Here is a 14467-nt window from a genome sequence, read left to right on the forward strand (position 1 = left end):
AATTTCCAGGCGACACTCGATATTTAAAAATAATAATTAATCAATTTATTTCAAGCTTAGCCCAAATCCTTACAAACTTTGTTAGTAATTTATACATTTTAAATATTTACTTAATTAAAAATAAATCCTTAAGGCACTAGAGTCCACGACACACAGCATGTGAACCTCAGTATAGGGCAGTCCAATTTCTAATATAACATTACATTCGGAGCGCATTGTAAGGCTCCTGTGTATAATTGACCCAAGGGCTGTATGATGTCTGGCCAAACGATTTGAATAATGTAATTTTAATATCTATCGAACATCACAGAATTCTGCGAGCCAACATATTACATCGGACCGTAGTTATAGCTCCTAACTTTGCATTTGTAGGTTATCTTTCAAATACTCATTCGCAATGTGACCAAGGTATTTGAATTACGATGCTTTTTGAAGATTGACACCCGCTAATGGCCGAACATGATCTGGTTGTCGTGTCCCAACCAGAAGTTTGCTCTCCTTAACATTATATAAAAGGCCGTGTCTCTGCGCATAGCCCACACAGATATCAGCTTTCGAAGTGCGCTGACTTTTGGGGTCAAAATATTATGTTGTCTGTATAAATGATACCATACATTGTCCACCAATCAAACCCACATTGCCGAGCTCTACTATAAGCTGGTTTATATAAAAATTGAAGAGCACATCCACGGGATATTTAAAACCTCCTTTTACTTCGGACTTCAATCCATACCCATCTCTCCAATAAAGATGAGTTTTATGTATGGTCAATTTGATATTCGTACCAGTATTAACTAAATCATAAGCATTCATTTACTGCCAAAAGAAGTTACATACTTCGTGCTACCGACAGGGTTAATTTCTAACTAGTAAAGAAAGGTGAACCGCCGATTTATCATAATTACATCAAGAAAAATTTTATTTTCAATCTTCAATGTAGGCAGACTTGCCTGAATATTTGAATGATCTTTGAAAGCGTTTCAGCTTTTCTGTTTATTCAACGAGTATTTAGGTATAACCATCATTTTTTTTTTTGAGCAGAAATTATTGTTAGGGCTTAATGACTTCACGAACGATTAATTTATGCTTAGGGAGCGTTCAAGTATTACGTAACGCAATTTTTGAAGATTTTTAACCCTCCCTCCTCCCCTTGTAACGCACCGTAACCTTTTTCTGTACCCCCTCTCCCTCTCTCTAAGCGTTACGTAACACTCAAGTGGCCATTTTTACCCTAAAGTCGCAAAAAGTGATGTTATAGTTATTATCTTTGGTATAGTCTTAATTAACTTTGCGGCAATAATACTAAATAAAACAAGAGATTTTGTTTATTTTTTATAAATTTTTGGCTTTACACATAATCGTTATCGTCTGAGATCTGAGGTCTGAGACAGTCTTGCCATGCACGTAACGACAGTGCCTTTGAACACTCTTGTGAGATGTGAAGTAGATCCCACAGGCTGGACATACTTTTATCTTTAGGTCGGATTGTACAGATGGACAAACCCTTCTAGAGGAGGTGATAGAACAACGAACAACATCACAAGAAGTGGCGAAGACTTGGTGAAGAGTTGGATGTTCCTTTGTCTAGCAAACTGGGTACTACGAGCTTGGCGTTTGAAGTATTGGGCAAGGTGGCGGCATGAAAGTATCCGCAAACAGAGATTTCAATGCACTTCGCGGTGGTGAACAGCAGGATTCATCCGCGCATTTAAGAAATATTGCAATTCACGGACGTGAACGCTATACCACGCCAAATTTGGTTCTGCTGGATCCTGCATGCTATTTTCGGGTTGCCAATTTGGGAGTTTTGATTCCCTAATTTTTTATTAAAAAAAAACAATGTTACGTAACGTGTTGTAAGAAAGACCCCCTCCCGCCCCTGTAACGCATCGTAACGTTATACGAGACACCCCCTCCCCTCCAAATTGCGTTACGTAATACTTGAACGCACCCTTATCAGAGGATTAAAAGGGTCTGAGAAGACAAATAAACAAGCATTTATCGACTATAAACTTTATTGTACTTAGCAAAAACATTTGCATCCATACAAATATATTAACTACAAACAATTGAACGGATATATTTTAGGAATTGTTTATTTCGAAAATGGAATATTTTACTAGAAATTCTATTGTTATTTAAAATAAAACTGTGTTAGAATTTCATTTAAGTAAAGATTAGCTAAAAAATTGCACTATCTAAAAAACATCTATTCAATTTTTGCAGTCCTAACACCAAAAGCTTTGATAAACGATTTGCATTAAATCACAACTGAACAAAAGCTAAAATAACATATATTGCACGTAAAACAACTTAGTATAATTAATGCTAACTTTGGCTAGCTACTTTATCGTTAGGCGACATGTTATCATTCGTATCAGCGGTTTGTTCTGGAACTGGTTCAGGATATTCTTGGTTATATTGCGTGTCGTCATATGTCTGTTCACCATAATTTTCATCCGTTGCGTAATTTTCATATTGGCCTTCATATTGAGCGTTTGGGTCAACAAATGGTTGAGCATTTGGATCGGTAAATTGCTGAGCGTTCGGATCAGCGTATTGCTGAGCGTTCGGATCAGCGTATTGCTGAGCGTTCGGATCAGCGTATTGTTGAGTATTGGGATCAACAAATTGCTGAGTGTTTGAGTTAGCGTATTGTTCGGGGTATTGTTCATAATTTTCAAATTGCTCTGTATATTGTGGTTGGTCGTAATTTTGTTCGTAATTTGGAAAATTTTCTTCATTATAATTTTGTGTTTCAAATTGTGCTGTTTCTTCTAACGGTTTATCGTTTTCATTTGGATACTCAACTGGTTCTGTGTAATCTTGTTCCTTATAATTGTCTGTTGTTTCAGCGATTTTTGGATCTTTTTCATCAGGTTCTTCATTGCTTTCAACTTTCGAAACATCCTTTTCTGTTTCATGTTTCATATGTTTTTCGGGTGTCATTTCTCTTGATGATTTTTTCTTAATGGATTTCTCATCTCTATCGATTGAATCGTGTGAATTTTGTTTTGTTATCTTTTTTTCTACTACATTCAAATCTTCATTACTATCTTGTATGTTGCTTACTACATCTTGTGATATTTCTGTGCTGTAATTTTGTGCGTCTTGTGATATATTCTTATCATTAGTTTGATCTCGTATGGGTTGATCTATATTTCTTGATGTTTCGTGGTCTCCAGCGACGTCTCCGATATCGTTGTTTTCTCTGAATGTGGAGTCTCCGGCGGGCTCATTTCTGGAATAGTCTGATCCGGCGCCGGTCGGGGAATGTGATATTCTGTTGGTATTGGTTGTGTGCGAGGAAGGTGCTGAAAAATATTGATTTCGCTTTTATATCATTGAAACATTTGTTTGTTCGTTACCCTGAAAAGTCGAAAAGTTTACAATAATGGAGCTTATTTTAATGAACCTACATGACCAACATATACATATATATTATGGTATCGGTAGGCGGACAACGTTGATTTTCCGTGATGATAAGTGTTCACCGCTGCCCACAGACAAACAAACGCCTTATGAAATTTCAATCATTTCTTACATAACCAATACGCCACCAACCATGTGAACTGATATGTTACGTTCCTTGTGCCTGTAGTTACACCGGCTCACTCACCCTTCAACGGAACACTTGTGTTTTGGTTTGAAGGGTGAGTAGCAATACTAAGTCTTGCTGCTTAGTGGTAGAACAACTGAAGAGTGGGTAGTACTTAATACCAAGTAAATATATCCCGGATACAATTCCTTGCAATTAGTATTATTTAGTTCAATCGGTGTTGAATTTGAGATTTATATATTTATTATAGTTAAAAAATCCAGTATATTACTTTCTGTATCAAGTTTACTTTTCGCTTCAGATTTCTAAAGATGAAAATCTTAAAATGAAATCTAATTTTAGTATTAAAAAATTAAGATTTTTAACTAACTAACTAAGCAGTTTAATAACAATATATGCGATATGTCACTTTATATATATAATTATCCATCCATGTAAACTCTTCTATTTATCATGTTTGTAATTCTTTCTGTGAAGTTTACCACCAAGACTCCAAATTCATACCTTGATTATTAGGTGGGTGCGAGTATGCAGACTGCAGGGATTGCCCCAGATGCTCTACTTGACGCTGCAGAGTTGCCAGTTCTTTCCTGAACACACACACACAAACGTGACAACACACACACGCTCAAGTGCAACAAATACATGCATAACGTAGAATACAGTCTGGGTAACGATTTGTTTCTTCGTTTGGAATATTTAAATAATCCTACGATTGGACCTTTTAAAAATATTTATATTATAAATGAATGATTTGAAAGACATTCAATTATAGTGGTACGTAACATAAAGCTTGTGCATAACATTACAGTGATCTAAATCATGCAACAGATGCATTTAATGTCTTCTTATTTGAAAATTTCCTTACCTTTATAGGATCATCATCAGAATCACCAATTTTATCTATTGAAAAATCACTTAAATTTCTGCTCAGATTACCGATTTCATCATTCGCATTACCAATGTAACTAGATCCATCGGTTCTTCTAAACCTATTTCTATATGTATAAGGCGTTGAGGTCAAATAAGTGCGGTCTAAGTCACATGATGAGCTACTTGGATATCCACTTAATGGAGTGTAACTTCGATACGGTGCTATAGTGGTCGTGCAGTATTTCTTATGAGAAGACCACAGATTTCTAAGTTTTCTCATAAGTTCAGAGTTTCTGCAAAGCAACTGTGTTTTTTCCATTCTGAAATAGAGTGATATGTGTGAACGAGTGTCGAGAGTGTTGTTTCATGAAATTAAAAATGGCCTATGTATCATTGTAGTCTTTAGCTTCTACAATAACAATGATAAAATCCAAAGGCATTAAAAAAATCTGTTAGATTCTGTTCCGGTTGTTTATTTTATAGTTAATGACGTCATTTATTATGTTCTAGTGACAGTTGTCTAATCTACTTATTCTACTCTATAATAAAATGTTTGTCTATAACATTAATTAAAGACTGTTATTAATATGCTATCATTACCCATTTTTAACATTATATTGCACTTAATACAAAAAAATTACGACAAATGCTTATAAAATAAAAGAATTTGAACAATACGATGTTAATAACAATAATAAAAACGCCTTACAATAACAGTATACGATGTGTAACATCTGACACCTCACTTCGGTAATAACCAATTTATCATTATATCATCTTGGAAAATGATTGGTACTTTTAACGTTCAACTCTAGCAACGCGCGCTCATTGGTCAAATCAAATAGCGCGTGATTACACATTTCCGTCGCTTATCACGAAATCACGTCCACAGATTGCACGAATGCGAGAGGATATCACACATTAAAAACAAAACAATTACATAACAAGTTAACATACTACGAAGTGCTTAATCATAGACGTGTTGCACAAATACAAGGCTTATGTTAAGGCAGAAGGATTTATTTATCTTAAAAAGCTATTTGATATATTAAGCATACCTACCTATAAAATTTGAATGTTAAAAAGTCGAAACTACTGATAATTATAAAGTTACAATATTAGAAATGTCCGTAAGCACTTATTCAGGTTCATCGTTAATGGGATGCGTGTTATTTTCTTCGGCTTCTTTTGTTAGATTAACAGCTTCTGAATCGCCCGTTTGTTCTTGTGAATTATCATCTTCTAATGGAATACTTTCATTTTTTACCTCTTCATCTAGTTCAGCATTTTCTTCGTCTTGTAAAACAATGGCATCTAATTCTAAAGGTTCGACATCGTCTCCATCTTTTTCGATTTTATTAATTTTTTCTGCATTGATTTCCTTTTCTTTTTCTTCAAGTTTTGCTTCATTCGTGTTATCATCAACAACTTCTGAAGATTCGCTTAAAACGTTAATATTATTATCAGTAACTTCCATGCTTATAATATTTTTAACACCTTTATTCCTATCTGTAGAAACTAACTCTTCAACGTGCGCTTCCCGTCTCTTTCTATCTTTTTTCCTTGACTTCGGTATTAGCTTAACACTGATGTCAACTTTGATCGGCTCCTTTTTCTCTCGTAAAAAGGGCTGTTGAATCATCAGAGGCAAATTGTATATCTTTTCACCACGAGCATTTGTGAGATCCTGATTTGTCGTTAATGGGCCAACACTTATTGGATAGTTATTCGACGAATCGGACTCTTTTACGCGGTGTCGAGTTCGATGGCTCGCTATTGGCGAATCTCGAGATCTTGAACGGTCGCGCTGTGTTCTGATTGGTTCGTCTGCACGGCTGCGACTCTGCGCTCTGCCTGCCACCAATAAAAACACAGCACGACGTTAGGAAATTCTTGAAATTGGAAGCGTTTTGTAATTAAATAAATCAACAAAAACTTAGACTTTTACATTTTCATGTAATATCACGTAGGTCACAATTTTTTATTAAATTTAATGGGTAATGATGACAAATTTTTAATATTCAATATTTTGAAAAGCATTTAAATATTAAGAAATTTTAAATTTAATTGCATGCAATTAGATTTGAAAACAGATCGTACTTGTGCCTACGATTTGTGTCGTCGAGCTTGTCGGTAAGCAAACGACATTCGCTGGTGAGTTTCTCCATCAGACTGTTTTGTGAATGAATCATGGACTCCAACTCAGCCACGGTCTTAGCTGCGGAACCAAATTTATTCACTAAACCCTTTATGAACTACAATTAGAAATAAAATTTAAGTAACGGCGTGTATATTGTTTGTAGAATTTGAAATGTTATCCTGAATATATTAAGATATATTATATAAATCTTGATTTTTTAAACAATCTGATGAATAAACTATTGAAGTTAAGAAAGAAGCCCTTTCACAACTATATGATTCATGCAAGCGCAATACTGAAAGGGGTAAAATATAAATGTTTTGAAGTGTTGAATTTAATTCCAATGAAGATGATAAATTAGTGTCTTTCAAAACATCAATAGTTTACCCATAAAATGAAGAAGTTGATATATTTTGAGCATATAAAGTTTCTGTTCAAAATGTTGATTGTAAGAAGAAAATAAAAGTTATTATCCAAAATTAATAATCGAATAGCATTAGGCGAGTCACAGGCATAAAATAATCTAGACAGAGAGACATAAACCATATACGTAAGCAGTGTGTGACTTACCATGCTTATTCTCCATCGATTCTAGCATCGTTGACAATTCTTTCTCCTTCCTGTTCTTCTCTGGTGATATCGGTGTCAAGTTTTTTAAATTAAGCTGCAATGCAAAAATAATATATAATATTTTTACAGGAAATTAATTCATTTATTTTGAAATTACATCATTTCAAATATACTAAAACGTAGCTGTACCTCTTTTTCTAGATTGGAGATCTGTTCCGAGAGACGCAGGTTTTCGCGACGCGAATGAACCAAATCTGCATCAGCTCTGTCTAAGCGTTGTCGAAGTGACTGAATCTTTAAAATGGAAGAACATTTTAATACGTTCCTTATTATGTAATAAGACATCATTTTTAATTTATTATGATTTTAAAGGCTTTGTAATACAGTTCGGTTTCTATTAATCTTATTGTATAACATTTTCTGATGAATCGTCTGATACCTTTTTTGGATTTTCTAGTTAAATTTTAATCAATAGGTTCAATTTTGGTTAGTTAAATATTTCTAGACCTACTTCAGAATTAAGTCGGTTAACTTCATGCTTGGATTGTCGTTGATGTCTTTCAATAGCAAGTCTAGCGCTTGCTAGCTCTTCCTCGAGGGATGCTTTTTCTGCGTGGGCTTGAGCCAGATCTGCTTGAAGGGACGCTGAAATGTAGAACATACAGTTGTGAGCTTCATTATTATGTATTTAAATAAGTACATCTCGTAGGTGCGTATACTTTATTGATCACCCGCCGTACCTACGCTACTAGAATTTAAATTTTTAATTCATTATCGAAAGTTATTACAAATATTTTAATTTGTATAAAGTTAAACATATTCTTAAATATTATGTTAAAACGTGTCCTTTTGTAATTTGAGCATAGTAATAAATTTATACCGCTTTTGTTCTTAAGTTCCATTTTCAATTCTTCAATTGCGGCATTCTTCATCGATAGCTCCCTTTTTAAATCATTTTCTTCACGACGCTGTCGTTCCAAGTCCAACTATTCAAAATAATTATTATATTTATTTATTCTATGGAACAGAAAATATTCCCGTAACTGTTATTATTTTGAATTTGATAAGTAAAATGAGTCACAATTTGGTCCTTGGGGAACTCCAAATTAAAATGAAACAATTGACATAATTTCTGAACCAATTAAAAATAGATATGTCATTAACAATAAAATGAAATCTTTGAATTGAATCTTTTTAAACTAAATTCCCGATCTACTGAGAGCGGTAGTAGATGCATCGATCGTTTTAAATCGTAGCTTAAACACCTTTAAAGGGATTCACTTCTTCGCATTTACTTTTCCAAAATATTATTTTAAATTGAATCTTCATATCGAGTGCAGCACTAGCTCCCACTCGACGGATCCTCCGTCAAAAAGATCGCGTTAATTAGGTGTAATGAAAATTCTAAAGAATAGTCCGAATAAATAGAGCATAGAACTACGTCGCGTCGGCAAGCGCGCACCTGCAGCTTGGCGACGTTGTCGAACTGCGCGGCGAGGTCGTGCTGCAGCTCGTCGCAGTGCGCGAGGTAGCGCTGCTCGGCCGCGCTGCGCTCGCGCTGCGCGCGCCGCGCGCCCTCGCCCGACGCCGAGCGCGCGCGGCCGCGCTCCGCCGCCAGCTCGGCCTGCGCGCGGGCAGCCGTCACACACACGAGGAATCCGAATTTACCGAACGGGCTCATTCGCTATTTAGTTGTGTTTGTCTTGTCATTTTTCGTTATTCGTAATAAAATATTCATATGGGCTTAAATATTGTTTACATTATATTCCTGGAACTGGTCAATAATCTAATACGGAACAGACTTAGTATGAAAAACGATCAATTAACGTGATAACCCTGCGGCAATGACGAGAAGCGGTGTTTGGCGAGACTTCAAAGACGAAGGGTGCCTGATAGTTTTTCTTTACATTCTGGTCATACTATTCAAAGCGAAAAATATCTTAAGCCTTTAGGAAACTATTTTTATTAATTTACCTGTCTATGCGCGCATCACGAAACTTTGCTAAGATTAATCTTATTAAAACTTCACATTTTGATAGCGACATCTTAGGAGATACATCTGAGATCTATACAATAGATGCTTGATTTAATTCCTTACGATGACTTTACCTTGAGTCTGCTTATTTCCATTTCTAAATTATTTCTCTCCTCTCTGAGTTGTTGTTCAACAGCATCCGAACCTCTTTTGTAGCGGGTGTCCAGATCACCTTCCTTCTGCTCTAGATTTAGTTTCAGCTTAGATATCTGAGACTCCAAAGTAGATTTATCTCTAAAAATATTTTGCCATTTATTTCCAAATGTGTACAACATATCCATAACTTTAAAACTAAAATTCGAAGTTTAAAATTAAGATTCGTATTCAAGTTGTACTTTTTACCTTTGTAAATTATCGATTTGTCTTTTAAAACCATCCAGACAAGTCGAGTCCACAAGACCATTGGCAAGCTTACGTTTATTTTCGTTGTTTTCATCCTGAATTGAAAATAAATTAAGATTTCATTTCGAATATTGCAGCAATAAACTAAATATATCAAATCAATCAAAAATCCACTCACCTGGACCTTCTTAAGATCTATTTTAGCCTGTGTCAGCTGAGCCTCTAGTTCAGCGATGCGTGATTCGAAGACGATGTTTGGTCCTTCGAGTTTTACAGATCGAGATTTAGGTCTGCGAGTTTTTGAAGGAGATATCTATGAAAATGTTAATTTGGACTAGAATTAATTCCAAAAAGACTTGAAACGTTATCACATCACAAAATCACATACAAAAACCCTTATTAATTAATATATGTATAATCAGCAAACAGTTTACAATAAGACAAATACCCTTAAAAATTGGTAAAATATGTAAAATCTTGTAAAAACCTCAAAAAAAAATCCAAAACTTTGGGTACGTTCTCCAACGTATATTTTAATGGGTATAATTATTAACTTTTGCTTAAGCAGTTGAAGTACTATGTCAAATCAAATAAATAATATAGTTCTTCTTACCAATGAAATATCCAAAGTGACTAAGTACCTTATTATCGCTGTCCAGTCCAGTGCTGTCACCAACATCATCTAAATCATCAGTCTCAGAGCCAGCATTATAAGTGTGGAACATTCGAGAAATGAGCTTATTCTTTTGAGCCTCGTGCAAGTGTTCATTTTCAGATATAACCTCTTTCACTTTACCGAGAAGATTGTTCAACTCGTCCTAAAATATGTGCATATTTGTAGGTTTTAGTATCATCTGAATAGGAGGATACATGTAGTCACTCACAGTCAGTCTAGTCACAATCAACTAAATTAATTTTACATCTGGTAGTTTTAACATGTCACAATTTCTTCGTCTACAATTTGTAAGTCTCATAAATATGTATATTCAAAAAAAATATTGTCTCGACGATCTTGCTTAGAGGGTTGCAGAGCTGAAGCTTTGGGGAATCGGGTTGGTCTAGTAAAAATGTGATTTTAAATTATCAGGAAATTTTCAATAACAGTCGAGTAGTGTAGTTGGTATTCACACAAACCACGCTATCAGATGTGTACCCTTCCTTTCTTTGAATTTACTTACCCTGCAATATTGACTTTCCCGTTCAAGTTGCTCAATGTACTCTTCCTGTTTCTGTATAAAGTTGACCACATCAGGATTGGTTCCGCCACTCAAATCAGCGGATGCTGGTGGTGCTGAGAGAAAATAATATAAAAGTTAGATTTAAAAACATGGCATTGTTTTTTGTAGTCAAAGCTTATATTAAAAAATTAAATAATATATTCAGTAAAACTTACACGAACGTAAAATTTTAAAACTCACGCGAAATTAAGTTTTTATTTCTCTCATAGGGCATAATTATTTCGCAAAATTAAATTTCAATCAGTTTATCTATTTTTAACGCATTTTTGACGAAGAACTCATGAACGTTAAGGCAAAAGTAACTTAAAAATAATACATTTCTCGTCTCACCAATATTAGTAACAGTTGGCTGAGGCGGTATGTAGTTGTTCAGGCTGTCTGCGTACAATGTAGCATACTTGGCCGTCAGCCGTGGTCGTGGCTTGTATTCAGACAAGGTATTGAAAGATGACGAATATTTCTTATCGAGCTCACCATCAGACTCATCGAGGTTTTTAATTGAAGCTGAACCTCCGTAGCTACGGACCTAGATATTAGATAACTTCATTGTACTCAATTACAAAAGTGACCAGATTCGACCTGGATATAAATACAAAAATAGAACATTATATTTTTTTATAAAATATTATAATTGAAAAAATATATTGTCTATAATAATATAGTACCTATAATTTAGACTTAGAATCCAGCTTTATGGATTGCATCATAAATAGGTTCAATATTTTTTTTATTTAACTTTTGTAATAAATAAAAAAAAAAAACAATTTGTACTATGTTACCCGTCAACTAAGCGGGTAGTAATGGAAAATGATAGTTGTATCTATATAACTAGCTGAACGTGCGATTTACCCGCGCGGAATTTATAAAATTTTACCTATAGTACACAAATCTACACTTTCCATTTTTTCCTTTCGAGAGGTGAATTAAAAAAAAATCCTTTGTCTTTGATCGGGACTCAAACTATATCTATACAAAATTTCACTTAAATCGGTTCAAGCGTGAAGAGGTAACAGAGTTACTTTCGCTTTTTATTGTATATTTAAAATAAAAATCATTAATAAAAATCTTATCATTTGCAATATTTTCTTTAACACTGTAATTTATTATATAAAACTATAGCAAAAATACTTACGCTCGGTGCATTATTTCCCGATAAGAAATACTTTAATTTAGACACCGCTTCTTTGTACGCCAATTCTGTATAATCCGGTATCCTCTTCATTCCATATTCATTCATCTTCACCGGGCGCCTACACGAATAGTACGGGTTAAACATAACTAAAACCTACTTTGTCACATTTTAAATGGAAATTAAAAAAAAAGAAAAATGACATATTTAAAATTTAGTGTGTTTCCAATGACGCATTGCGTTCGAGTGGCTCTATTACTACGAGTTGTATTGATTAAACGGTAACCATGGTAACGGTTGTTTTAATAAACAATTCAAGTGTGAACGCAGAAGATAATTTTGTATTGGCTGTTGCGATAAACTATAATTATCATTTTAATTTTAATTAATTTATAAAAAGTAACCATTAATGTCCTACTGCTGGGCTAAGGCCTCCTCTCCCTTTTGAGGAGTTTATTCCATGACGCTGCCCCGATGCAGGTTGGATACACATGTGGCAGGATTTCAATGCAAGTAGATATATATGTATACAGGTTTACTCATGATGTTTTCCTTCACCGCCGAGTACGTGATGAATTATATATAAAGAAAAATTAAGCACATCAAAACTCAGATGTGGTTTCAAACCTCTGGGCCATCTCGGGTCTTCATAATTATAATTTATTTGAATACTAAATATAGGATATATTATTGCTTTTTTTTAAAGCATTTATTACTTAAAGGAATTATTTACACATACTTACATGAATTAAATCTAAAACAAAATATTCTTAAGTCATGTTATCGAATTAAATTGAATGTAAAGGTACTGCCGGATTGGAATACCGAGAAAAACCGGCAAGAAACTCAGTAGGTACTTTTTTCTACTAATTGGTATATATAGGTACGTTAATTCCATACAATAAATTTATTATTTATACTTTAAAATGGCAGAATATTAATAAATTAACAGTTAAGGTTACGGGAGAAAAATATGATATTTGTTTTAATTTTTTTTATATTCTATTTTGATATATTTTCAGATTGGATGTCTCATTATAACAGAAAAAGGTTCGCCCCTTTTTTAGATACATTATTTTATTTTATTTCAATTATATTCTTAACGTCCCCGTGAATCTTCTTTGTCCTGTGAATAGTCTATATAAATCATAATAAATTGGTTATGTATTTAATAAAAAAACATTTTGGAAAAATAGTGTTTTAAATAACGAAACGAAACGTAAAGATAACGATAGTATCCTCCCAAAAATGAAAAAACTGAGAAAATATTATTTCTTATCTGTTATATATTTTATAAATGTATAATTATTAATTTTATAGTAAAATTAAATATCAAAATTAAACGTTTTAACGTTATCGGTAATCGCCTTAAGCTTAGCGTAAAATTAATTATGACGTTAATGTTAAGTACCTACACTTTAATTAAAAATAATGTCACAAATAATGAACCATAAACATATTTTTTAAAGTGGTAACATTTTGTAAAAAAAAATCACACAAATCATGTAATGATTTTTATAAAAGTAAATTAAAATAGAAAAAAAAAATTAATTAAAAACTGACCGTATTTTTGATCTCTTTAATTTTCCGTTCATTTCCTTGTCAGAGCCGCCACTGGACCCGCTCTTCGCTCTGAAACCAGACTTCGACTTGTTTAAGAAACTAGTCGAGCCCATACCTTGCACTTATATAATAATAATTCAGACCACCGCCCAGAGAGCTTTTCTAATAAATACTTCTTTATCTTTGGAAATACGAACATGAAAAGTTTTAACAAGAAAAAGTCTCAAATCGTATATTAAAACCTCTTTGTGTTTAAAATCTTCATAGAGATTTATAATCTAATCGATTTTTACTATGATTCAATACAAAATCTTTTTCTTTTTTATAATATGTCACGCGTCCACGGATTCGAATTTCAAATAAATTTGTGTCGTCAACGCGGCCACAACGGTTGCATGGAAAGGAAATTTTTGAAATAAGAACAGTAGAGACTTCCTGTGTTTTGTCTCCTTTTCGCTTGGCGGGAAAATGTATTGGTTTTACTTCGTAGTTAGTTTCTTCGGGAATAAGTAGTCTAAGAGCGTCTTCGTTTTAATTAATATTTTTAATACACATCATCAGTACCTAAACGTATACATTTCCATTCGCATGATTTTAATTTGTATATTGATAGAAAATGTTTAATAGAGTTGTTTTTGACTTCTTTCACCTCTTGATATTATTTGTTTGCCTCTCTTTCTATACACTGAAATAATAATTAATAACTTACATTTAACTTGGGATCTTGATACTTTTTTTCTATCTATAAAAGATGAGAAATGGAACAGTTATACCAGAAATGAAAATAAACGAGAGGTGTCGTGGGATACTAGGTTGGAACGAGGTTGCTTTCAACTATATAATGATTAAATAACAGACACAATAAAATAAATCAACAACGTCTGAGAATATAGAGAGGGAGAGAGGAAAAGGTCGCTTGGGGGCAAAAGGCTTATTAATTAATATTGCTTTTTCCTTACGTGACGATTTCTGCCAGCTCACTATTCTGTGAGCCGTGTAAAAGAACTTCGTTCGATCC

The 14467-nt window shown here is 33.7% G+C and overlaps 1 protein-coding gene across 6 annotated transcripts; it reads right to left on the bottom strand.

The window, feature by feature from the left end:
* Nucleotides 1–2028: 2028 nt before the first annotated feature.
* LOC113391997 (uncharacterized protein) lies at nt 2029–13731 on the bottom strand. 6 transcript variants are annotated; one of them, XM_026628180.2, is made up of 17 exons: nt 13450–13731; nt 11890–12007; nt 11088–11283; nt 10698–10810; nt 10161–10337; nt 9698–9832; nt 9520–9614; nt 9252–9411; nt 8605–8766; nt 8023–8128; nt 7654–7787; nt 7332–7436; nt 7143–7236; nt 6533–6650; nt 4428–4752; nt 4064–4149; nt 3036–3314 (listed from the first exon to the last, which is right to left on the bottom strand). In XM_026628180.2, the coding sequence occupies exons 1-16, from the start codon at nt 13560–13562 to the stop codon at nt 4072–4074; spliced, it is 2229 nt and encodes a 742-aa protein (XP_026483965.2). In that variant the 5' UTR covers nt 13563–13731; the 3' UTR covers nt 3036–3314; nt 4064–4071. The 6 variants fall into 6 exon arrangements, with proteins under 6 accessions (XP_026483961.2, XP_026483963.2, XP_064075405.1 ...); XM_026628176.2 differs by lacking the exon at nt 4428–4752 and having other exon boundaries at nt 2029–3314; XM_064219335.1 differs by lacking the exons at nt 4428–4752; nt 13450–13731 and having other exon boundaries at nt 2030–3314; nt 11890–12127.
* Between the last annotated feature and the right edge of the window lie 736 nt (nt 13732–14467).

Source organism: Vanessa tameamea, chromosome 27 (genome assembly GCF_037043105.1).
Source record: "Vanessa tameamea isolate UH-Manoa-2023 chromosome 27, ilVanTame1 primary haplotype, whole genome shotgun sequence".
Lineage (NCBI taxonomy): Eukaryota > Metazoa > Arthropoda > Insecta > Lepidoptera > Nymphalidae > Vanessa > Vanessa tameamea.